Genomic DNA, 26,019 nt, shown 5'->3' on the forward strand with positions numbered 1-26,019 from the left:
GCTGAGCTCCCCGTGACAGCATTTTAGCCATGACCACCCTGGCTTCTACACCTTGCTGTGAATACTTCTAAGGTCCCCCGATGAGCCACACTGAGTGTTAACCAAACCAAACCAAACCCAAAACCTCTAAAACTGTTCCGTGTCCGTGTCGCCTCCAGAACAGTCTGTTGTGGCTTGGCCAATGGCAGGGGGGGCACAGATGGGAAGTCCCACACAGGGAGGGCTGCTGGATTCCTAAATTAAGATGGGAACACGGGACCTGAGGATATCCAGCCCTAGGGTACCCCAGGACCCTAGGTCGACAGGAGGGGAGAGTTGGGGTGAGGACATACCAAGGGACCATGAAGCATCCTGATAGGTCTTTGCGACCACTCTTCTCCTAATGGGCTTGAGAGAGAAGGTGCAGGGTCTATGGCTGCCCACCTTAGGTTTAAGACTCTAAGCCCCAAAGAGTACTCTCTGTTCCACTGGTTTTTGGTTCTTCATCTGTTGAACTTTCCCTGTGAACGCTGGTCAGAAAACAATCTCTGACTGTGAAGAAATGTGTAACTTGCTTAAGAAAGGTATTCCTAAAAGACCAAGGACTTTCTTCTGATGCAATGAATGGGTCATTGGGAGCCTTGCCCAGCTGGTCCTGCTCAGAGGTGATGGCTCTGGGTGTTCCTCAAAGGCTGGCCCCTTGGGGAACTCTTTACTGCTGAGAGATAAGAGAGGGGCCTCTGAGATGACTTAAGGGTTCTCACACTCCCCTTCCTGTAAGAACTGTGTGCTTGACACACACTGTCAGATTCTCACTTCCTAGGGGAAAGCTTTACTTTAAAGCAACTCTACTTAAGCTACAAGTTAGTACAAACTCGTCTTTGTATTTGTTTATTTCTCCTTATTCTTTTGAGACACGGTCTCTTGTGGACCAGACTGGTCTTCAACTCACCTGAGTGTCCTCCTTCCGTCTCTCAAGTGCTGAGATTACATGTGAGCAAGCACACCTTGGAGAGAGGGTCTTGCTGTGTAGCCCTGCTGTCCTAGAAGTCCTTATACAGGCCAGGCTGACCAGAACCAGTAGGTACCCATCTGTCTCTGTCAATTTCTTTTTAAAGAACCAGAGTCTTGCTACTGTACTCAGGTTGGCCATAAACTCTTTGGTACCAAGAAATCCTCTTATCTGGGTGTGGTGGCGCATCTCTTTATTCTGAGCTCTCAAGAGGCAGAGGCAGGCAGATCTCTGTGAGTTCCAGGCTAGCATTGTCTACATAGTGAGTTTCAGGACAACCAGAGCTACATAGTGAGACCCTGTATCAAAAAACAAAACAAAACAACAACAACCAAAAAAGAAAGAAAAGAAAAAGAAAAAGAAAGAAAAAGGAAAGAAAAGGAAATCTTGCTTTATTCTCCTGAGTAACTGGGCGACTTGTATATGTCACTGTGGCCAGCCAGTCTACCCTTCTTAAACGCACAGCTTGACGAGTGTTGAAAGCTGTCTACACACATGTAACCACTATAAGCAAGAGAGAGGATGTTTCTGACTACCCTGGAAAGGTTTTCTGATGAGAGTACTGGGGCTTGAACACAAAGCCTTCCACTTGCTAGGCAACCAGGCAACATCCTCAGAATCCTCGGTGCCCCTGTAGGTTAAAAGCTTGTCACTTTTTTTTTATTGTTTAATATTCCTCTGTTGCTGAGATACATCACAATTTGTTTATCCATTTAGCACTGGATGGACACTTAAAGTGTTTCCAGTTTGGGGCCCTTCTGAATGGAGTTATTGTAAAAGTGATAGTATAAGCAAACCAAACCATGACGTTCTAGAAAAGTCAACAGAACTGTCTAACGAGTGAAAAATTGGCTGCCACCTGGGGGTGTAAGAAGAAAACAAATCCTCGACAGTCCAGGAGAAGAGCAAGCAAGCGGCTTTTGAAAAATCAGCTACAACTGTGACTGAGGGTTGGGGGTGGGGTCGCCTGCACTAAATAAAGAGTATGCTGAGCAGGCGTCCTTACAGCATGCGACATTACTGGACAGAATGATACATACGCTAGTCGTTTAATTTTGACAAGGGGCTGGAATTGGGCCAAGAGACTCAAGCCTGTTTTCCCGTCTACCGTCTCAGGCTATGTTTGATGGGCTGTCAAGGCAGTAGAAACCAAGGGGTCTATTTTCAGCGTCAGAAGGGCTTTCCAGCCGTGGTATTCTAAGTGAAAATCAACTGACTTGTAAAAACAACAAAACCCCAAACGTTTCCTTAGGAACTCTGGCCGCTTACTCTTACTTCACTAAGCATCGAAGAACTGGATTTAAGCAGCACTGGTTAGATCTAGAAGCGTAGTAGTATCACATCTGGGTGCCTAAGTCTTATCTTTCTCCTTCCTGGCAGCTCTCTGGTTCTCAGACTGCTGCGAGTCTGGGTCTGTGGAGCCTGGGGTCTGTTTCTCCGGAGCCATTAGGGTTCCTGGGTTCCCTCTGCACCCCCCCCCCGTGTCCGCTGTGGTGAACCAGAAGGGGCACTGATCCTATCTCCCCTGCCCCCGGCACTTTTTTTTTTCTTAGCCTTTGTAACATCTTTTCCCCATCTATTATAGGGAATATTTTCTCTCACTCCGTTGCAGCGGGGTTACACGATCTAATGCTGCCAGATCTGACTCAACAGATGTGTTGGTCGCATGCTCTTCGTCCCCAGGCTTTTTACATTTCCCACAATCCCCGGGCTCCCTGAGCTGCTTTTGCAGCTCAAAGGAAACGCTCTGCGTTAAAGAGTGCGGCAGGAATCAGTGTTGCCCCGAACAAACGCTCGCCCTTTAGGAAAGCTGGGGCTGGTTTCTGCCTCCTCAGGGCTCAGACTCTCGCCAGTGTTTTGAGTTTAAGGGTTGGCTCTTACCAAATTGTCCCTAGATAGGGGATTGGGTGAGTCGGCCTGACCCACCCATACACGCTGCGGGGGAGCCAAGGGTGGCTCATGGCTTCCTCCCCTTTCCAGCCCCGTTACCCACTAACCACTCCTCCCTGTCGCGGACCCCTTTGGAGGTGGGGAGGGGTGTCCTTGCTTTCATTGACATGATGCACAAAGGCTGCAAGGATTGCAACACCTGGTGAGGGATGCAGCCCTGGAGGCCGAGTCCGCTAAGCTAGCTTTCCACAGCCCTCCCTGCGTAGGTGGGGCCCTCCCTCTGCCCCTTCCTCTCGGCCCGGGACTCTCCTCAGGAAGTCTAGGCTTGATTTGGGAAGAGGCGGGACAGCCCTCGGCCGCCCGCGCGGTTTGAATGCGGACACGTGGGCCCCGTTGGGCGGAGCCAGGTGCTGCATTCCTGCACCATTACTTAAGGTTAAGCCCAGGTGTTTCCTAAAGTTTTCCAGAAGGCCGCTAGTACCTTGGGCCACTCCCACCCTACCCCATCCCAGAAAAGAAAGGAAGATGTTTCAGTAAAAATCCCTCCCTAAGGTGGTGGGGGTGGGGGTGGGGGTAGCGGCGGTGAACTCTGCCTGGTTGCTTTAAATTTGCATTTTTATTAAGGAAAGAAGCAAAAAGCATTAGTCAGTGCAAACTGGGAATTGTTTACTGTATACATCTAATATCTGGACTTACCGAATTAAAAACGTAACGGAATACTGTTGTAAGTAATGTAGCTTCGAAAATGTGTTTAAGGAAAAGAAAATTAAGGCCAGGGAGATAGTTCAGCTGTTAAAGGCTAGGCGCACAACCAAAGATACAAGAAAAAGAAATTCAGCCACAGGTATGGTGGTGCACGCCTTTAACCTCAGCATTCAGTGGGCAGAGGCAGGCGGATCTTTGTGAGTTCAAGGCCAGCCTGGTGTACAAGGTGAGTTTTCCAGGACAGTCAGAGCTACAGAATGAGACCCTACCTCATATATTTTAAAGTTAATTTTCTTAGATCCTAACAAAGCGTGCGTCGCCGCGCTTGGCTGTTCCTTTTCATTTCCCACGACATCTGGTCCAATGCCAAGTTGGTTCGCAGCAGTTTTGTAACCCACTAAAGGAGGAAAACAAAAAACACGGATTTTCAAGTTTTCTCTCCCCGCCTCTCTTTGTTTTCCAGTCCAGAGCACAACCACCGGAAGACACCAGAAGGAAGCCAGTGTTGGGAAAACTTGGCACTCTCTTTACGGCTGGAAGGAGACGGAACACTAGGAACGGGTTAGAGAGTCCCACCAACGCAAATAGCAAATCGGCCTCTGCTAAACTCCCTGAAACAGAGAGTGAGAAAAGTAAGGTCCAGGACAGCCAACCAAAGCCAACCGACGAGATCGAGGCGGGCTCCCGCCAAGAGGCAGAGGACCAGCCGGAGGTCAGCTGCATTCAGGCAACCCCCTGCGACGCCGCCGAACTGTCATCTTGCTCCAGCAGCAGTCTAGGGGTTGTGCAGCAGTGCCACGACAGTGATTCAGCCCAATTAGAACCTCTGCAGGCAGAGGGAAAGACCTTCCCAAATGCCACCACCGCTGCCAAGGAGCCGCATTCCTCACCGGGGAATTGCTCGGGGCAGGAGAGCTCAGAGACGCCCGCCCGCTGTCCGGGGGAGGACGCGTTGCCAGGCGCTGGCCTCCAACCAGAGACCGCGAGGGGTGTGTCGGGGTCGCCACCTGAGGAGCGCCTCGTGGGAGGAGTAGGAGAGGCCCCGGACGGAGCCCCTGACGTGGGTGCCGACCAGGGCTCTCTGGGGGCCCCGGGGGACGCGGCTCTGCCAGGTGAGCCACCCGCCCAGGGCGCAGAGACAATCTGCACAGCCCCGCAGGCCGACCACGCGCATCCCTCCAAAGTGCTAACTTTGGACATCTACTTGAGCAAGACTGAGGTGGCTCAGGTAGACGGGCCGGTCTCGATTGCTCCGGGGACAGACGACTGCGACGATTCGGACGACATGGAGAAGAAGTCTAGCGGCCGCCGGTCGGGTCGGCGGAGGAAGTCTCAGAAATCCACGGACTCCCCGGGCGCGGACGCCGTGGCGCCCGAGAGCCCCTCAAAGGACGACTCGGTGTTCGACGTCCAGGTGGCGCCAGACGCGGCCCCTGAGAACGGCACGGCGGAAAGGAAAGTGAAATCTGTACACGCGGTTCCCGACGGCCCGGAGCCCAAGGCCACCCCCAGCACCAGAGGACAGCTCCGGGGGGATCCGGACCGCGGCAAGCAGCAGCCACCCACCTCTTCTCCCACCAAGCGGAAGGGCCGCAGCCGGGTCCCAGAGGCGGTGCCCAGCGCGCCCAGCGGAGGCTCCCGCGCTCCCGCCAAGGAGTCCCCACCCAAGAAGGCGCCCGCCGCGGCGGACGGCGGGGAGGAGGCGGGACGCATCGTCCCGCGGGAGCTCACGGTCAAGAGCAGCTCGCTGCTGCCGGAGATCAAGCCGGAGCACAAGAGGGGCCCGCTGTCCCACCACTTCGATGGCCGGGGCGAGGGGGCCCGCAGCCGAGAGTCGGGCAGGGGAACCGGAGCGTCCGACGCCGACAGCTTGAAGCCCAGGAACCATTTCGGCGCCGGCCGGTCGACTGTGACCACCAAAGTGACCCTGTAAGTAGCTACGGAAGTCTGGGCATGGGGCTGGTAGGGTTGTACGGTTGTCTGTAACCTGTACTTTTTTTTTTTTCCTGTTGAAAACTTCAAAGAGAGAAAGAGGTGTTTGCAGAGCTAAGGCTTAGAATATGACACATTTGCCAGCCTTCGAGTCTAATTCCTACTTTAACGTAAGATCTAAGTTAAATAAATGCAAAAAATAGGATATCCCTTGAGGCACGGTGTTTATGTAAACAGTAGAGATAAGACTTAACGGCTTGATATAGCTAATTATATTTATCCGAAGTGTACAGGGGTGTTTCAGGATCGTCACAGGGAGCCAGCAGTATTTTGAATGTGACCTAGTGGATTTGAGGTGGGAGACTCCAAGAGACCTTTTTATGGAGTTAGTACATTGTTGTGCTAAAGTAAGCTTAAAGGAGGCCTCTAATGATTCCCTTTCTGTGATCTAAGGAACCTGTTGGTATTTTTGTTTCTGGGCTAGAAATGACTTTTCTGTTATTGAGTTGGTCACTGTTATTATTGAAAATTAGCTAAGTGAAAAGATGCAAAACAGCCGCACAGACTTAACGTGCTCCCTTCTAAGTTTAGCAATTTCTTAAGTATTTATTGGATACCCTTTGTTCTGTGTGCTATGGGGTGGGGGGTGGGGGGGAGATGACCCACACTTGTGATTCAGTCTATTGCCTTGAACGTTTTACATCCCCCTTGTGGCAATAAAAAATACACAAATCAGATTAAAAGAGCCAGGTGGAGTTTCCCTTGTTCTGGAAGCACAGGACAAGAAGTCATTGGCTTCCTGGAGAAGCCTGGGCTTGTGGTTTGCTGGTAACTGATTTGTGTGGCTAGGGCAAGACTGTGGCGAGCGCTCTCTATAGAACTGAGCACCCCACTCCTCCCAGTCCGTGAAAGTTATTGAGTGCTCAAGTTTTTCCTGTGTTGATTCACATATTGATTAAAGTCTCGTTTGCAGCATTGTTTTTAACTGAATGGTTTCATTCTCTTTGATTTCTTTTTTATTTTGCTTTTTGAGACAGAATTTTTCTGTGTAGCCTTGGCTATCCTGGACTCTCTTTGTAGACCAGGCTGGCCTCAAACTCAAAGAGATCCACCTGCCTCTGCTCCCTGAGTGCACCTCCCCGCCCCCCCCCCCCCCCGGCTCTATTTGATTTCTTAAAGAAGTAAGCTCTGAAACATGTTTGGAAGCCAGGAGGGAAATGTGCTTAATGAAGAACATTGAACTCTCTCACCAGCTGGCAGCCTAGAGACCTTTGACATAATGAGCTATTTATTCTGTAACGGTAGCGTCAGGAAAATGACCTGAGTGGATGATGCTCATTATTTGTGGAAGGCAGTGTGAAACCTGCTAGGAAAAAACCTAGCTAAGCCTAGCTAAGAGAAACACTGCAGGACTCAACCTCTGAGGGAAGCTCCACCCGCCAGCCAATCAGAAGGCAGCAGTGGAAAAAGCAGGAAGTTAAGGAAGCGATCTTACAATGGAACTCTTCTTTGGGTCAGCGATACCCCAGAACAGAGCCAAGCATTCTTTTTTTTTTTTTTAAATCTGTTTCTTCACCACTCGTCTTATTTAACTTTCTCTTGTACAAGGCCTTACACATGATGAACTATTGAAGTGGAAAATTAAGAATTTTATCAAGTTCTTTGTCCTATTTCTCTCAGTCGGACAGGGGCTTTAGTCAGACCTTTTTGTCCTGTTGTGGCTGGGTTTTAGGCAGATGTTGACAGACTGTGGTTTGATGGTTTTCTTTTTGTTGTTTTTTGTTTGTTTGTTTGTTTTTTCATGGTGTCACCCTGTAGTCCAGGGTGGCTCCTAACTCACTGTGTAGCCAAAGCTGGCCTGGAACTCAGTGCTATTCTCCTGCTTCCCTCTCCCGAGTAACAGGATTACAGATGTGAGTCTGGCTTTGGAAAAGAAAAAGACGGTATCACCTGGAAAAGGGTGACTTAATCCTGTTAGGAAATTGATTTCTTCACATCCTCTACCAAATGCTGAAATTCTTACAGGAGTATGTGCACCAGGGAGGCACTTCCTTTTACAGTGTACCTTTGGCCCTTGAGACTCCCCCTCACATCGTAATGAAGGCATTACAACATGAGTTACAGGAGCCTTCCTTTTAATCAGCCCCAGCTGGGTTAATTGCAGTGACTCTTAGCAGCACAGCTTAATAGTAGAGAGTTTGGTTGTAAAAGGTATTTTGAGCTGGTGTAAATCTTTAATGTGCAGACTGTGCTACCTGTCGGGGAGCTGTGGGCTCACTTGGTGTGCTTCGCTCTCACATCCCGAAATGCACTTTGATGTCCACTTCAGTAGTCTTCCCTGTGCTGACTGGCCAGGTTTTTTTTTTTTTTAATATTTTCTAGATTGTCACCTTTGCTCATTAGTTAGTTAGTACAGCATTTGCAAACCCAGGTTTCTTTTCATCTCCCTGACTTTAATCCTGAAGCTCAATGTTCTGTTTTTGTGTTTTGACACAGGGTCTCATAGAGCCCAAGCTGGCTTCCAGCTCACTCCGGTTGCCAAGGATGCCCCTTGCACTCCTGATCCTCCTGCCCCTGGGTTCCAGGCAGTGGCCACCGAGTCTGGCTTTTTTAATTTGCTTTTTTACCTTTAAGGCGTGAGCCTGCAATAAGGAAACCTGGGTAGTTATGGAGCTAATGGTGGAAGCGGTGGTGCCTAGGGAAATTTATGGACACATATCAAACTCAAACATCTAACCTGATTCTTATTTTCTCTCTCTGGGTGGGGGTGGGGGGCTCAGCGGGCCCTACCTTTCTTGGGGCTCCCAGTTGTGTGATGCCAACCTAGACAGCTTTGGGTTTTGGGAACCTCTATTTCTCAAGTCTGGTTACCTTCTCTGATGGACCTGATAACCCATTGAGTACCCACCCGACCCCATCCACTCCCCTCCCCTCCCCCTCCCCCTACTCTCTCCCCCCCTCCCCACATACCCATCCCAGCAATAAGAAGGAAAGCAGCTGAGGGGCTCAGTCAGGCCAGTCTAGCCCGACCCCTGATGGGGAAGCAGGATTGTAAGGTATAACGTGGTGTCTGAGTTAAGAGCTCCTACTTTAAGTCAGCCCTGTGGCTAGCTATGCGACCTCAGGAGACTCATACACCTTCGCTACTCCTTGGCTTTCTTGCTTTAGAATAGAACATACAGAGTTGAATGTGGGAGTAAACCAAATTAAATGCCCTCTCAAGTGCTTGGCGGACAGTGGTTTTCATTTAGATACAAACGGGCAAGCTCCTCTGCCGGCCCTGAGAATGCTTATATAAAATGACTCATAAAATAGAAAAGTGGGAGTGATTCTGTCTCCTGATCCTGCAGCCTCTATTGGCCCTAATTGTAACCCTTCAAGGGGACTTCCAAAAGTTCCCTTAACCAGGGACTGGAGAGATGCCTCAATGGCTAAGAGCACTGTCTGTCCTTCCAAAGGACCCAGGTTCAATCCCCAGCACCTGCATGACAGCTCACAACTGTCTGTAATAAAAATAGAATGAAATTAAACAAGGTTTCTTTTTTTTTTTCTTTTTGGTTTTTTGAGACAAGGTTTCTCTGTGTAGCTTTGGCTGTCCTGGACTCACTTTTGTAGAGCAGGCTGGCCTTGAACTCACAGTCATCTGTCTGCCTCTGCCTCCCAAGGGCTGGGATTAAAGGCAAGCGCCACCACCACCTGGCTTTTTTTTTTTTTTTAAGTTCCCTTAACCATAAGTTTTGGGTGAAATAAAAATAAATCTGCCCCAAATTATCTAGGTGTTTTGTTTTAGATTACAGATACCAAAGTGAATAAGAGGCCAGAGATGAAATAATTTGGCTAAGTTCACACAGATATTAATGTGAGAGAGCCAGGGCTGGGGCTAGGGCCAGCAAATGCCAACTGAACACATTTGTTTCTATGAAAGAACACACTGTGTACATTCAAAGGCGTTATTTCCAGTAAGAAGTAGCTAGACCTAAGAAATGTGAGTGAGTGCAGAGACTCTGCCAATTAGCTAAATCAGTGAACAAACTATAGTAGAGCCATATGATGGAATTTTACACAAACGTTCATAAAAAGAAAAAGCTTTTCAAGGGAAATTTTCTGGAACCTGGATGTTATGATTGTTAACTCGTCTTTTTTTCTTAGCAAAAGGCAAGCGGCCAAGCCCTATGAACACGCCAGTTTTCGGTCTAATAAAATATTTATGCATATGAAACCACTGAGAGGGAGGCAAAATGTTGATGCGCAGCAGGTTTGTGAATGATTTAAAAAACACTTTCAAGGTCTGGAGAGACAGCTCAGTGGATACAGTGTGAGGACGCGAGGCCCATATGAAAGGTGGTCATGGGAGCGTGTGTCTGCGATCCCAGCACTCTTATAGTGAAATGGAAGGTGGAGCCAGGAAAAGGCCTGGCAGCTCCCAGGCCTGATAGCCTGGGCGTGCAGGGCTGAACGTCGAGAGGCCGCCTGAAGAAGGTAGAGGCTTGACGTCAGTGGCTGTCCTCTGACTTCACACATGTACACACGTGCATTGCAAGTGTGCGCACACATCACACACACACACATACAAATAAAATATACATACATATACAAATTTCAGATAGAGGACGCACATACATAAGACAAACTTTAAGTGTGATGGATAGCACAAACAAAATATCCTAAGAGGCAATACTAGACGAGTGTCTTATAATCTTTGTTATAAAGTAGATTTTTATTAAGCAACAGCTCAATGAGATTATAACTGTTTTATATATTTATTATTTATTTTTATTTTGTGTTCTTTTTTTTTTTTTTTTTTTTTTTTTTTTGAGACAGAGTTTCTCTGTGTAGCCTTGACTGTCCTGGACTCCCTTTGTAGACCAGGGTGGCCTCGAACCCACAGAGATCCTCCTGCCTCTGCCTCCTGAGGAGTGAGCCACCATGCCTGGCCTTATTTTTTACGTTTACATTTAATTTAATGTAATTATGCCTGCATGCGTTTACATGCATGCGATGCCCACAGAGGCCAGAAGAGGGCGTTGGATTCCCTTCTAACTGGAGTTACAGTTGGTTTTGAGTTGCTGTGTGAGTGCTAGGAATTGAAATTAGTTACGATGCTCTTAACTGCTGAACCATCTCTTCTCTCCACCCCCAAAATAGTTTTTAAAAAGTTATGAGAAGGTTGGGCATGCCTATAATCCCAGCACTTAGAACGTAGAGGCAGGAGTTTCAAGAACTCAAGGCCACCTTCAGCCAGGTAGTGAGCTCAAGGCCAGACTGAACCACATGGCTCCTTGTCCCAAAAACCTAAAGGTGACCAAAACACTACAATAAAACAAAATACATAATTAATGTCTGGGAAATTAACATGCACAATTTAAAATATGGGGATACATTCAATATTTAAATTTATTCTAATGTTTCTTATACCTTGTAATATCCAATTCTAATGCCAATCACTGTGAACACATATTAAATCTTGGCAAATTAATTCCTTCTTAGATTTATAATCTCATCTGTCATATGCAGGTAAGATATCCATTAACAACACTTGCCTAGCGTTTGTAGGCTTGTTTAAGAGGATTCGTGGAGAAGCAAGCATACACCAGGAGGATGCGGACTTGGTCCTGTGTGAAATGTTTGGTGAACTGGTGTGTATGTTTACTTAACACCAGACTGCTAACTGCCCTGTGGCTTTTTCCCTGCAGCCCTGCCAGGCCCAAACACGTGGAACTAAATCTGAAAACCCCGAAGAACCCTGACAGTGTGGGAAATGAAAGCAATTCCTTCAGCCAGCCAGTTAACAAGGGAAACACTGCCAACAAAATCTCCTTATTTGAGAACAAGCGTGTTAACAGTAGCCCCAGACACCCCGAGGTCCGTAGCACTAGGAACAACCCTCCCTCTAATAAGACATTTGTTGGGAGGGCTAAGCTGAACTTAGCCAAAAAAGCCAAAGAAATGGAGCAAACTGAAAAGAAAGCTGTGCCAGCCGGCCACCAGAATGGCCTGCTAGCCAAGGAACCATCTGCATCGGAAGCCAAAGGTACGGAAGTCTCTATCCCCAGAGAAGTGGGGGAACAGATCGCCAAGGACCAGGTCCTCTGCCCTGAGCCTGATCAAACTGATAAGCCAGATGTGCAACCAGATGCTGCCTGCCCTTCCCAGCCAGCGCCCGCTGTTCTGGCTCCAGTAAAGGACCCTACGCTCTCAGGAGAGGACGGCTCAGAGGCTGCTGACAGCAAAAACCTCATCCTCGACAACATGAGTGACACCACACGGGATGTCCCTGCCATCCCTAATGCTGGAGAGTCCCCCTCAAAGCCACAGGGTGCATTTTCTGACTCACAGCCTGCATCTGAGTCCTGTAGGGAGCTTTCTGCATCCGTTACCGTGGACACTCTCCGAGATGGCTGTGCTCAAGTGCCCATATGCAGTGTTCCGCGTGCTGGCCTAGAAGTGCCGGAAAGCCAGGATGGTTGTGTTTTGCCCGTGTCTCCTCTTGCTGAAAAAATGCCAGTGTCCAAATCTGAAGTAGGGAAAGCCAGCCCTCCTTCAAGCCCAGAGCATAGCCCAGAAACAGTGGGGAACGGCTGTCCGTCCAAGGTCCTCGTCCAGGTGCGTTCCTTTGTGCTTCCCGTGGAGAGCCCTCGGGACGTGAGCTCTCAGGTCCTCGCAGAGAGCTCGGAAGTTAGAGAGGTGCAGCTGCCAAGCTGTCACCGTAATGAGCTTGAAGTGGTTTCTGTTGCCACCTGTGCTCCCCAGCAGGATGACATACCCAGCACAGCACCCGAGCACACCCATGGCAGAGAGGAGCGCGTGGCACAGTCTCGCCCACGCACCGTACAGCCAGGACCTGAGAGGGCTCTGCCTGCCGAGGCTGACCGTCAGAGCAGCGGGACAACCCTGACAGCCGAGTTCAGCCCCGTCTTCTCTCCCAGCAGCAGAAGTCATGTAGAAAGTCCCCAAAGGCCAGGTCAAAATGTGACCAGCCCGAATACCCCTGCCAGCCTTCTGAACCTTTCTGCTAGTAGTGACGAGAGTGTCTTTGATTCTTCCTCTGATATGGAAAAATTTACTGAAATTATTAAAAAGATGGACAGCGCCGTATGTGTGCCCCAGAAAAAAAAGAAGGCCAGGGTGCCAAACTCTCCAGCCCCTCACTTCGCCATGCCTCCTATTCACGAGGACAGTTTGGAAAAGGTCTTTGATCCCAACGTGTTTACCATTGGCTTGGGGAAGAAGAAGGAAAGCCAGGCGGAGATGTCACCAGCCCTGCACTTGCTGCAGAACCACGATCCCATATCCAAACTGAGAGCGAAGCGCGCATCCACCGAGCAGAGCGTCGTCTTCAGGTCTTTGCACGCCAGCACTAATGGGAAAAGTGAGGCTCAGACACCTTCTGAAGTAAATGACAAAGGGAGCAGGGACATCACCAACGGGGGAGTGAAGAGGTCCAGGCTGGAAAACAGCACGCTTTTCTCAAGCATGCTCTCTTCCCTGCCACACGACAAGATCTTTTCTCCCTCTGTCACGTCCGTCAGCACAATGAAAACATCTTTTAGCTCTTCGCAGACTGGCTCCGTGTCTCAGCCCTCAGTGGCACAGCCCAGGAAGGAGGGTGACCCGCCCTGTGGCTCAGACAAAGAGCAGCCGCAGCTTGCGCCCCACAACTCCTTAAAGGTCTTCAATTTCGACTCAGCAAATACATCTCACCCAGCTTTGACCAGTCCTAAGCACATGGAAAAATACCTACAGAAAGAGGAAAGCACGGGCGATCTGAAGCCTCGGAGCAACCTGCACTTGCCAGAAAACAAACTCTCTGACTTATCCAAACTGAAGAGCAGCAATGATGTGGAAAAACCTAACCTTATCGGAAGTGTTCCTAAGTCAAACCTGCCGAACAGTGGGAGCACTGACACGGACTTCCTGGGCCTTTTCAAAGCGAGCCGGTATGACCCAAGCCTCTCTTTTTCTGGAATGTCCTTATCAGACTCTACGGTAAGTACAGACTGTTATTTATTGGGCTGTTTCTAAACCTAGGGGCTCAGCTGTGTTTTATAGGCAGCTGTTTGTGTGCGATAGCTTCCTGTTTGTTCACCATGCCCTTTTGGGCGGGGGAGGGGGGCTGATGGGTGGGGGAGGGGTGGTTTTTTTGTTTGGTTTTGGGACAGGGTTTCTCTGTGTAGCCCTGGCTGTCCTGGAACTAGCTCTGTAGAACAGGCTGGCCTCGAACTCGCAAAGATCCACTTGCCTCAGTGCTATGATTAAAGGCGTACACACGGCCTGGCTCCCTCCGCCCCCATAGCCCCTTTCCCTTCCCGCTCCATGTAGTTTTAAATCTGTGTGCAAGGAACTCTTAGAGTCCAAGATAAAAAGACAACAGGACTTCCTCCCGCAACACATTTGTGGTCCAGCAGGAAGAATACGTTCTATGTTTCGAGGCATTTGTGAACGTCTGTGTCGTACTGTGAAAAGGATAGAAAAGATGCTTTGAGAGCTCAGAAACCCAGAGACCCATTTCTCCTTATCCTCTGTAAAAAAAACTCCCAGTGCTATATTTAGAATTTTGAAGATGTGTGAAACAACTTCCTCTCCTTGCAAAAGCCCCACCCAGCCAAAGGTCTCTCTTCTCCTTCCTCTTGTGTGGTAGGGTTTTACTCAGTCCTCCACAAGCATCATATGTGTAATTGGGGAAGTGCCTAAATGGGAATTCGTCTTCCTCAAGCTTGTAGCATAAGAAAATTGAGCTTGCAAGGGTCCTTTCCCTCAGTAGAATAGAGGGAACTGCAAAATACAGCTTCTGTTTCTTCCTCTGTCTCAAGTTTTCTCTTGGATGGAGTCTGAACTCGGAGCCTTTTGTGTAAGTTACGCACACGGTTTGCCACTGAGCCACTCACCAGTCCAGGATTGTTTCCGTGCAAATTTTATGCCCTTCTGGTTCCAAGCTTGCTGCTTAAGTTAGCCTAGCTCTGGCAAGCAGAGACATGACCACAGAAAAGACCTGGGGCCCTTCTTCCCCCGGCAGGATGCTGTGGCAGCGTGATACGGTGGGGTTTGCTGTGATCTCAGCACACACTGTGATTTTGGAGGCTTTTGCAAACTTTACAGTTGGTTAGAGGTACGTCTGCAAACACAGTGCTCAGGAGGCTGAGGCAGGTAGATCGAAAGTTCAAGGCCTGGCTGAACTATATTGTGAGACTCTTAACAGGAGCACACACACACACACACACACACACACACACACACACACACACACACACGGAGGTTTTCAGCAGTCCTACATGCAGAGCCTCTTTTTCATGGATTTTGTGAACTGGTAGGTTTCAAATCTATAGTCTTTGGACCCATTTCCTTTTAAAGATTAAGAACCCCAAAGAGCTTTGGTTTATTTGGGCAATGTGTCTGTGTCAGAGTGTCGTGTGTTAGAAGTCAAACTACCAGAAAACACATGTGCACGTCCTGTAGCCTTCAGAGCACCCATCATGTGCCACAGGGGCCTGTGCTCCTTCATACTTTACAGAGAAAGGGGCAGATAGCCTTTTGTTACAGGACCTGGAGAGATGGCTCAGTGGTTTAGAGCACTGTCTGCTCTTCCAGAGGTCCTGAGTTCAATTCCCAGCAACCACAGGGTGGCTCACAACCATCTGTGCTGGAATCTGATGCCTCCTTCTGGCCCACAGATGTACATGCAAATAAGATCAGTCATATACATAAAATAAATAAGTAAATCTTTTAAAAATTAATTTAAAAAAAGAAAAAGAAATAGCTTTTAGCTCTTGAGGTACCATGAAAGGTTTTTAGGGACAACCCCTCCCATTCCCAACTACCCTACCCCCCACCCCTCACCCCCTGGGCACTGGGGACTAGACTTCACATATGCCTATTAAGTTTTTCACCACTGAGCTGTATCCCCAGACCCCTTTTACTTACATCTCATTACCCAGGCTGGCCTTGAACTTGTATCCTTTGTGATTCAGCCTTTGGAGAGAGCTGGGATATATGCCTCGCCTCCCTGGGCATTTTCATCATCCTTTGTCTATGTACAAAGGTTGTCTACATAGAAACCCTAAAGACTTTCTCAAAACCAAACCAACCAACCAAACACCATGTCTCTCAAGCGTAAGATTTGTGCTGGTCTGCCCTGCCGTTCATTATGCCTTTGTTCCTATTACTATTTCACTTTAGCTCAGCAAGTCCAATTTTTTAAAATTAACTTTTCTCAGGCTGAGGAGATGGCTCAGTTGTTAAAGCAGTTGTCTTGCAAGCAGCGGGCTGCAGGACTGGTCGGTCCCCCAGAACACCATGTGACTGTAAGGTGTGGCTGTGTGTGACTCCTCTGCTGGAAAAGGCAGAAGCAAAGTCCCCAGAGCAAACCTGTTAGCTAGGCTAGCCCTACTGGTGAGCTGTGGATTTAATGAGAGACCTTGCCTTGCTATGTAAGTGTTCACAGGCATGAACACACACACACACACACACACACACACACACACACACACATGCATGCACACACATGAACACACACACATGCATGCACACACACACATACACATGCACACACATGAACATACACACACATGCATGCACACACACACACACACGCATGCACACACACACATGCATACACACACACACATACACACACACACACACACACACACACACACACACACACACACACGAAACAGGAAAAAAAATAGTTTTTCTCCAAAGCCAAGTCAGATGGCCTGAAAAGAAGAAAAAAAAAGTGTTTTATTGACTTCTAGACTTTTTATTTTTATTTTTTCAAAATGTCTTTTTTTTTTTTTGCATCTTAGGCTTTGTTGAGTGTAGTTTATATTTAATGTGTTTCTTCGCTTTTGTTTTCAATGTTAAGGTTTTCCTTCAGCTTACTGACTTCGTACATGTGCGCACAACAGATTGACACACGCTCTTTGGGCTTCTAGTCATCCACACCTTGTGGTCATAGTCCACTGGTATGAGGCAAGAGGCGTGAGATCAAAGACAGGCCTCAGGAGACACATCCTGACCAGCCTGAGTGTAGACCATGTTTTGTAATATTTTTACATGTATAATTATTATTTTTACTATCTTACATATTTCGGGTTTTACTGGTCTCGTCAGGTGATCTTGTAGATGATTACTTCTGAAGCCATATAAAAAGCAATTTTTTTTCCCCATTAAAAAGGGGAGATTAAAAATACCATGTACATGCCCGGCGTGGCGGCCCACGCCTTTAATCCCAGCACTCGGGAGGCAGAGGCAGGCAGATCGCTGTGAGTTCAAGGCCAACTTGGTCTACAAAGCGAGTCTAGGACAGCCAAGGCTCCACAGAGAAACCTTGCCTCAAAAACAAAAACAAAAACAAAAAAACCATGTGCTGGGCCAGTAGAATGGCCCAGGGTCTAGGAGCACTGGTTGCTGTTGGAGAGGACCTGGTTCAAGTCCTAGTAAAGGCATGGCGGCTCATGGCCATCTGTAACTCCAGTTCCAGGGCGTCCAGCACCTTCAGACTTCAGGATCCATGGTATACACACATATATGTAGGCGGAACAAACACATAAAACAAATCTTTAAAAAGAAATACCATGTATGTGGTGAAATATACCTCCTTTTTTTTTTTTTTTTAATCTTTTTTACCTCTTGCTGTCCTGGGGATTGAACCTCCAGTCTTACACATGCTGGGTGAGTGCTCTGCCGCTGTGCCACATCTCTGACCCTCTTTTTCATTTTTTGTCACGAGACCAAAAGTCTGGCTAAGTTTCCAAATGTGGCCTTGAATGCACCTTGCAGCCTACGAGTCCATGGCCTTGCAATTCTCTTGCTCCATCCTTTACTGTAGCTGCAACTGCAGGAAGTGCTCCTGGGCCCTACTGTGCACACTCTCATGTACACTAGTCCTTGTCACATGATGGAGAAGTTGCTGTGGCAACACAGTGTTTGTAGATCCAAGGAAGGTTTGTGTATGAACACACCAGTAGATTCGGCTCTTTCTAGATAAGTGACTAATGTATTCGATGATTTCTTTCTGAAGTTGCGGTTACTCAGATTCTTTGAAGTGCGGTCCCCTGCTTGGTTCTTAGTCAGTGAGCTGACGTGAAGCATAGATCTGACTTTTAGGCCCTGAAGTTTCTTGTAATGGTGGAAATCCCCTAGACATTAGAATGGTGGCAAATTCATTTGGAAAAGTCTTGTGATTTCATGGTGTAAATTCAAAGAGAACACTAGCATAGCTTGAGTGTAAAGCAAGGTAGACTGCTTCAGAGCTAATCACTGGAGAGGTAAATATGTTCTGCCTAAAAGTAACTCAGGGGAGACACGGCAGCTGCCCTGCGAGGCTGTAATTGCTGACTGCGTTTTCATTCCTCTGATTGCAGACTCTTAGAGGAAGTGTGCACAACAAACTCAATCCTCGGCCTGGGAAGGTAAGGTTATTTTAATTTCTGGTGTAGATTCTCTCTTGGGCTGGTGAAGGGAGACTGAGTGCTGCCACTTCCCTTTTCTCACAGGTAGTGATATTCAGTGAGCCTGATGTCTCTGAGGAGTGCATCGAGGTGTTCGGGGACATCCAGGACTGCAGCTCTTGGCGCCTCTCCCCAGTGGTACTTGTGAAGGTTGTCCGAGGATGGTAAGTGCACTGCAGCTGCAGCTTACAGGGGTGTTGTTAGCATGCACTGCAGCTGCAGCTTACAGGGGTGTTGTTAGCATGCACTGCAGCTGCAGCTTACAGGGGTGTTAGCATGCACTGCAGCTGCAGCTTACAGGGGTGTTAGTGTGCACTGCAGCTGCAGCTTACAGGGGTGTTGTTAGCATGCACTGCAGCTGCAGCTTACAGGGGTGTTGTTAGCATGCACTGCAGCTGCAGCTTACAGGGATGTTAGAGTGAACTGCAATGAAGCTTACAGGGGTGTTAGAGTGCACTGCAGTGACACTTAAAGGGGTGTTAGCATGCATTGCAGGTGCACCTTACAGGGGTGTTAGCATGCACTGCAGTTGCAGCTTACAGGGTTGTTAGCATGCATTGCAGCTTCAGCTTACAGAGGTGTTAGCATGCACTGCAGCTGCAGCTTACAGGGGTGTTGTTAGCATGCACTGCAGCTGCAGCTTACAGGGGTATTAGTGTGCACTGCAGCTGCAGCTTACAGGGGTGTTAGCATGCACTGCAGCTGCAGCTTACAGGGATGTTAGAGTGAACTGCAATGAAGCTTACAGGGGTGTTAGAGTGCACTGCAGTGACACTTAAAGGGGTGTTGGAGTGCATTGCAGGTGCAGCTTACAGGGGTGTTAGCGTGCACTGCAGCTACAGCTTACGGGGTGTTAACATGCACTGCAGGTACAGCTCACAGGGGTGTTAGCATGCACTGCAGGTACAGCTTACAGAGGTATTGTTAGTATATACTGCAGGTGCAGCTTACAGAGGTGTTAGAGTGAACTGCAATGTTAGAGTGCACTACGGTGAAGCCTACAGGGGTGTTTGTTTCTCGAATACTTTTTGGACCTCACTGCTTATTTATGAATATCTTTTTATCAGCATAAATGACATAAGACACTGTCGGTGGTAAGATAGGAAATACGTGTCTAACACACATGGTTTTGATTATTAAAAGTGATACACATTCATGATAGGCAAATCAGAAAAGTACAGTAGAACAAACTTCCTTTTCCCATGAGTCTCCACATCACATCGCTTTGGATACAGATGGGGCCCAAGATATGGTTTTGACTCACAAGTGCCTAATGAGGTTGGTAAGAGTTGCATTTGGGAGCTGGAGTGAAGACTCAGCAGTGAGGAGCACGTTCAGCTCATCTAGAGGATCTGGGTTTGGTTTCCAGCACCCACATGGTGGCTCAACACCCTCTGTGTGTAACTTCAGTTTCACAAGCTCCAACATCTTCCTCTGACCTCTGCAGGTGCTGCAGGCACGCGGTACCCAGACAATGCATGCAGGCCAAACATAGCACGAAAACCCAAACATGTCAAATATTACATTTGTTCTGTTTATAGGTCAGATGGGACTTCTTAAAAAAAAAAACTATAAGCAAACCCAGGTGTGGTGGCTCGTGCCTATGAACCCTGAGGAGGCTAAAGGGCAGTTACTGTGAGTCCCAGGCCAGCCAGTCTCTGGTGCGTACCACAGAGCTGGCAAGCTGGTCAGCGGGTGGAGGTGCTCGCCACCAGGCTTGGTGAGCTGAGTTCCATTTGTAGGGCACACCCGGTGCTGGGAGAGCTGGCTCCCTCCCACAAGTTGCCCTCTGCCCTCCACCGGAATGCCATGGCTCATGTGCACAGGAGCACACAAACAAATACATTTTAAAAACGGAGACAAGATCTCACCTTGTAGACCAGCCTGGCTTTAAACTCACAGACAGAAATCTATCTGCCAGTATTTGCCTCCCAATGTTGGGGTTAAAGGTGTCCACCACCACACCCCAGCAATAATTACAAAATAAATAAACCAAACACATTTATAGGGAAATAAGTTTCTGACAGTTCAGTGAAAAAGTAACCTAAAATTCAGTTTACTTTTTAATTTTTTGACAGAAGGTAGTTTTGATTAAGACATAAGTGAAGGTGTAAATACTTTGGCAGTTACTAAGGTTTTTTGGTTTTGTTTTTTCGCTGGTTGAGTTGCCTCTCAGAGATGCACAGGAAGTTGAGTAAAGAAAAACAACTGCAAGCAAATCAGAGTGTCGTGTTTGTCTTCACAGTGTGTGTACACACTGGGCTGAGGTCAAGAGAGCAGGCACTAAACGTGGATGAGTCACTAGGGGTTGCCCTCACCCGGGTTACAGGAGGCAAGCCCTTGACCTTTGAGCTGTACCTCAGCTACCTGCGTACTTCTCAGACATCATCCCGCCAGGTGCCCAGCCTGGCCTGGGACTCTGTGTGGTGCCACCTGTCACTCTTCTGCCTCAGCATCTGGAGTAGCTGGGATGACAGCTCTATACACCAGTCCCAGTTAGGACCTAAAAAATAGTCGTGTTTCTTTTAAATCTCCATCTGGCAAATTATGCAATGACTTTTCTAACAGGGCTTTTAGTATCTTACTTAATATATTTTTAAAATACTGATCGGATTCATTAGAAAAATAAAATGTACTTTCACTATCAAATTGGCAGACTGGAAATTATGCTAAAAAGCAAACTTTGCAAGACAGTTTCGTTTGTAGTAGGACAGCTACTGTCTCTTTTGCAAACTTTTGGTTTTAACAGTTTATTTTTTAGTTAGGTGCGTGTGGGGGAGTTAGAGACGGTACGTGCCTGTGAGTGCAGGTGCCCATGGAGACGAGAGGCATCAGACCCCCCCTTGGAACTGGACATAGCAGGCCGTGGTGTCACAACAATGTGCCAGGAATCGAACTCGGGTCCTTTTCAAAAGCAGTGCTCGCTCATAACCACTGAGCCATCTCTCCAGTCCTCCTTTAGCAGCTCTTATGGCTTCTTAAAGGTGTAAGGCCTCCCCATTCACTGTGACGCTTTCCTTAGTGCTGTGTGGTTGCTGGGGAGAGCCTTTCAAAAGCACTCTTTGTTAACATACATGTAGTTCCTTGTATCAGCGTAGCTGTTAATTCAACTGTGATGCACTGTTGGAGCGACCCACTGCTGAAGGTTGCAGCCTCCATGACAGGATAGCTCTCTGAGCCTGGCACAAGATGGAGACACCTACTCCCTGCCTGTCCTTATTTGGAGGATGTCCCTGAGCTAGATGCCTGGTTTATCATAGACGTAGCCTCTGACACAGTTCCCTGCAGAATGCTCCCCACACCCTATACCCACCCACCCCCCACCCCCTGCCTATATGATAATTAGGTAATGTGCCCCTGCATGGGCCATAGGACCAGTGCAGTTTTATGCAAATGAAGTACACTGTGAGCACCTATCAGACTGCCTCCTGGCTGCTTCCCTTTTCCGATATATTCCCCTCACCCCTGGAGTAAAGTTGATTGGCCTCCCTGCAGCTGGCCCTGATGTCATTCCATCCTGCTTAAGGTCCCCCAAGCCCTGCACCCCTGCTCTCTGCTCCTGCTGCCCTCATGGGCTGGTGGCAGACAGCCCCCCTCAACCCCCTCCAGGAGGGAAGAGGAGACCCACAATGTATACATTATAATACCTCTAAGAGAAATCTGTGGTAATGTGCCTGTAAGGGCAAAGTTCATCCAGAGAGCACATATGATCACCTGTCAGTCTGCACTGTCAGTTCCAGGAACTTGGGTGCTCTGTCACAGTGATAACTCAGAATTCTCTTAAGTGCCTGTAAAAGTTTTTGAATTATCTGAGGCTTAATAAGACCCTGTGAGGCTGGTCTCAGGACGGAGAGCTTATGCCTTTTCTACTTACTGATGTACAATATGTATTAGCCAGAATTAAGCAATCATGCCTGCCCCCACTGTGACTTTTCTGTGTTTCCTGTCAGTTGGATTTTGTATGAGAAAGCCAATTTTGAAGGCCACTCCCTCGCTCTAGAAGAAGGTGAGCTGGAACTCTCTGGCCTCTGGGGCACGGAGGAGATTTTGGATGAAGAAGCAGAGTCTGATAAACCAGTCGTAATTGGATCCATCAGACACGTGGTCCAGGTAGGTTCTGGGGAATGTGGACTTCATCCAGCACATGGAGATGAATAGCAGGGCTAATTTTACTTTAAGAGGATCTTCATTTTATGACATAAGCTCGGTACTCTATGGATATGTGTTCTATAATGTATATATTTGTATACCACAAACCAAATCGAAAACTGCTGAACCATAGCTCCAGTCCCTTGCTTAGTATTTTACTGCTGCATGAAGGTTTACTTTCCTTAGGTGCCTAAAGATATTTTAATCTAGAAAGACAGTCTAGAAATAGTTTGGTTGATAGCTCAGCTTGGATTTTATGAGGATTTAAAAATAGTATTTCTCTCTCTCTCTCTCTCTCTCTCTCTCTCTCTCTCTCTCTCTCTCTCTCTCTCTCTCTCTCTCTCTCTCCCCTCCCTCTCCCTCCTCCCTCTCCCTCTCTCTTTCCCCTTCCCCCTCCCTCTCCCTTTCCCCTCCCCCTCCCCCCTCCTCCCTCCCCCCTTGCTCCCTGGCTGCCATTAGGTGACCCTGCACTATTCACACATGCTGCCATGCTATCCAGGTTCATCTTAGTCCCAAAGCAATGACCCTTGAGCCTATGAGCCCAAATAACTCTTTCCTCTAAACAGCAGCAGAGCCCCAGGTTATCTGAGATATTTGAAGTCAATTCACAGAGGTGGGGGAGAATTTCCTGCCCTTTTTTTTTTTTTGGTTTTTCGAGATAGGGTTTCTCTGTGTAGCCATGGTTGTCCTACAATCACTTTATAGACCAGGCTAGCCCCGAACTCACAGCCCTGATCCACTTGCCTCTGCCTTCCGAGTGCTGGGATTAAAAGCGTGCGCCACCACGCCCGGCTTCCTGCTTATTTTTTAAGGAGGAAGATATTGTCAACATCTTTCTTTGTAAACATATAATTCTGGTGCCTTACAAATGAAAGATTAAATAACAACTTTATAGAGGAAGATGCTATAGATTGCTGGAGAGAAAAGCAGAAGGTTAGGGTTAGGTCATTTTCCAGGACTGCCGTCCTGTGAGTAACTGCCAACAGTGATTACAGCCGGTGCATACTGACGGGGGCAAAGCTGTAGGTGTGTGCAGGAGGGTGAGTCAGAGGGGCGAAGCGCAGGGATCCATATCCTGTTTGCTGCAGCAGCAAAAGCTTTCCATGTTACTGCTTGCTTTGAGGCTCACCTGCACCCGACCCTTCATCGAAAGGGTGTGTTATTCTTCCTCATGGAGTCCGTAAGGGATTCGCCATCATCTATCTGCCATTTGCAATTACAGTGGGCCTTAAGGTGGTATCTCGAGTTTTTCCTTTCAGCTTTTTAAGACTGTATTTTCAGTTGTGTATGGGGGGGGGGGGCTATGTGCACATGAGTGTGGATGCCTGTGGGATCCAGCAGGGGAGGGCGTCAGATCCTCTGCGGCTGGAGCCGCTGGTGGCTTCCAGAAGCCCACTGCGGGAGCTAGGAACCGAACTCTAGTCCTCTGCAAGAGTAGCAAGTGCTCTTAACCCCTGAGTTCTCTCTCCTGCCTCTCTTTATCTTCTAAATACGCTGTGTGAGCACAACTGTTTGTACCTCCAGCTCCAGGTGACCTGATGCCCTCCTCTGCCCTCCACCAGGACAAGGCATGCATGGGTACACACACACACATGCAGGCACTCACACAACCACAGGGAGTTTTAAAAATAACATTTTACGTCAGTTGTAAATGAAAGAATAATGAGTTCGCAACAAGTTTAACACTCGGTCTGTTTATTGTATGTGGACTATATATGGATATGTGTGTGTGGGGGGGTGTTGTTGTTTTTGTTTTTCAGGATTACAGAATTAGTCAAATTGACTTGTTTACTGAGCCAGAAGGGTTAGGACTCCTGAACTCCTACTTTGATGATACTGAGGAAATGCAAGGCTTCGGTGTGATGCAGAAGACCTGTTCCATCAAAGTGCACTGGGGCACGTAAGTCTGCCATCTCAAATGCACTCTCACAAGGATGCGTTAGGAATACTAGAGAGGATGTACGTGCTCAGTATGGTGGTCCAAAATCCAGCCCCCATGGTTATACTTTACCCACAATGCTTTACCCAATGAACCATCACCCCAGCTCACCCTTCCCCCTATCCCCCCACCCCTAATTCCCTGTGCCCGGTCGTTTTTGGCATGTTAGGCAAGGACTTTACCAATAAGTTATATCCCACCCATGGGAAACACATCTTTCACACAGGGCTTTCCCCTGGTCACAGAGAAAGCTAGCTGTTCAAAGCTGAGTAGAGGATTATACAATCATGATAATTCCAAGGATGTAACTCAGGATTTCCAGTGGGATGGGCTCGAGCCGAACATACCTCCTTGGATGCCATTGTTAGAGGATACTGTTGGGTTGGCCCTAGGAAACTGTAGGGATACTTTGAAGGATACAGGGCTCTCTGAGACAGTGGAAACAAGGCTAAAAAGTAGAGGCACAGGACAGAGGATGTGGGGTCTAAAGTAGGCCTCAAAGCCCCAGGCACATGGAAGGAATCTGCTGAAATGCTGGAAAAAACCCCCATCAAAGTTGCTTGACATTCTATATAAGCTCTCTTTCTTTGGAACAGTTATTATAATTATTTATTTATTTATGGTGTGTGTGTGTGTGTAGACATGTATGTGTATGTACGTGGCATGTGCATGCTATGGAGTACATGTGGAAGTTTGAGGACAACTTTCAGGAATTGCTTCTCTCTCTCCAACATATGGAGTATTGACCTTAGATCATCAGGCTTGGTGTCCACACTTTCACCCCACTGAGCCATCTTGCCACCCAAATCTCTTCCCCTTTTTAACAGTTTACTTTTGTGTCAGTTTTCTGAAATGCATAATTAGTTCAACGATAATGAATATAATACGTAACTACGTACATATTCCGAAAGCATTGGCAAGTTTTTTCGAATGGGATGTACAGCCAAGGGTTTCATCGTGTGTCTTACAAAGTGATCTAGGATGTCTCCGAACCGATGGGAAAGTGTTCCTTAGTTGTGTCTTGGGCTCTCTGTTGGCCACTGTGAGACTTAGTTTGCCATTGTTGTCATCATGGGAGAATGGCTTGTGCAGACTGGAGGAACCGAGGATCCTGCAGATCACAAATTCCCGATGTCCAGTCCCCAGAAAGCGTCAATTGGAAGCATCTAGGTGCCTGGAGGAGGAAGTTATGACTGTGGGCTTTGACTTGGCGTGGGTAGCGCCATCTTTGAAGAAATGAAAGGTATTAGAGGCTGTTTTCTGGCGTTCCATTGGCATCCTGCGGGAAGCAGCCAGTGACTGGAGGAGGAGCCTTTGGCTTCCTGAGGGGTGGAACGGTCTGACTCGTTAGGTAGAGCACTTCTTGTCACAGCCTCACAAGTAGAGGACGGTGTTCTATGTAGGGCTCCATAGGAGAGAGAGTAAGATGTAGGTTAGATACCACCCTTATCACTGTTTGTTCTTTTATTTGTCTAAATAAATTCCTAGAAAAAAACTCCCAGCCCTCTGTCTTAGTCTGTTTTCCATGGCTTTGCTAAATACCACATGCTGAGAACTAAGGAGGAGAGCAGGTTGTTAGCTCACAGCTGTAGGGGCTGAGCAGCATGGGGTGAATGACAGGGCCGTCCTGGCGATGGGGACTGTGAAGTCCACACAGGGCATCATCGTGTGAGAGGAGGGACGTACACAGGAGGCAGCAGCCCGGCTGTGGGTAATGGAGCTGATCAGGAAACACGCCTTAGTCCATGAATGGCTGACTCCTTTCATGAGGAAAGAGGCCCCAGGACTGAACTGACGACTGAATTACCTCTTGGAGGTCCTGTCCGATCCCCTCTCTTGGTAACTCCCGGTGGAGGTTACATTTCCAACATGGCGTTTTGAGGGGAGCATCCAAGCCACCCCCACCCCCATGAGTGAGAGAGTGGCAAGGAAAGCATGAAGCTGGCTTGCCAACAAGCAAAGGC

The 26,019-nt window shown here is 48.0% G+C and overlaps 1 protein-coding gene across 3 annotated transcripts in view; it reads left to right on the forward strand.

The window, feature by feature from the left end:
- Positions 1 to 26,019, forward strand: part of CRYBG1 (crystallin beta-gamma domain containing 1) — a 195,465-nt gene that overhangs the window by 134,363 nt on the left and 35,083 nt on the right. For all 3 annotated transcript variants that reach the window (XM_084777102.1, XM_084777103.1, XM_084777104.1), the window contains 6 exons: positions 4,050 to 5,515; positions 11,212 to 13,504; positions 17,881 to 17,928; positions 18,013 to 18,131; positions 21,918 to 22,077; positions 23,877 to 24,016. In XM_084777102.1, coding sequence (XP_084633228.1) covers positions 4,050 to 5,515; positions 11,212 to 13,504; positions 17,881 to 17,928; positions 18,013 to 18,131; positions 21,918 to 22,077; positions 23,877 to 24,016 — 4,226 coding nt within the window. The remainder of the gene's footprint in view (positions 1 to 4,049; positions 5,516 to 11,211; positions 13,505 to 17,880; positions 17,929 to 18,012; positions 18,132 to 21,917; positions 22,078 to 23,876; positions 24,017 to 26,019) is intronic.

Source organism: Acomys minous (genome assembly GCF_964271855.1).
Source record: "Acomys minous genome assembly, chromosome: 3".
NCBI classification, from domain to species: Eukaryota; Metazoa; Chordata; class Mammalia; order Rodentia; family Muridae; genus Acomys; species Acomys minous.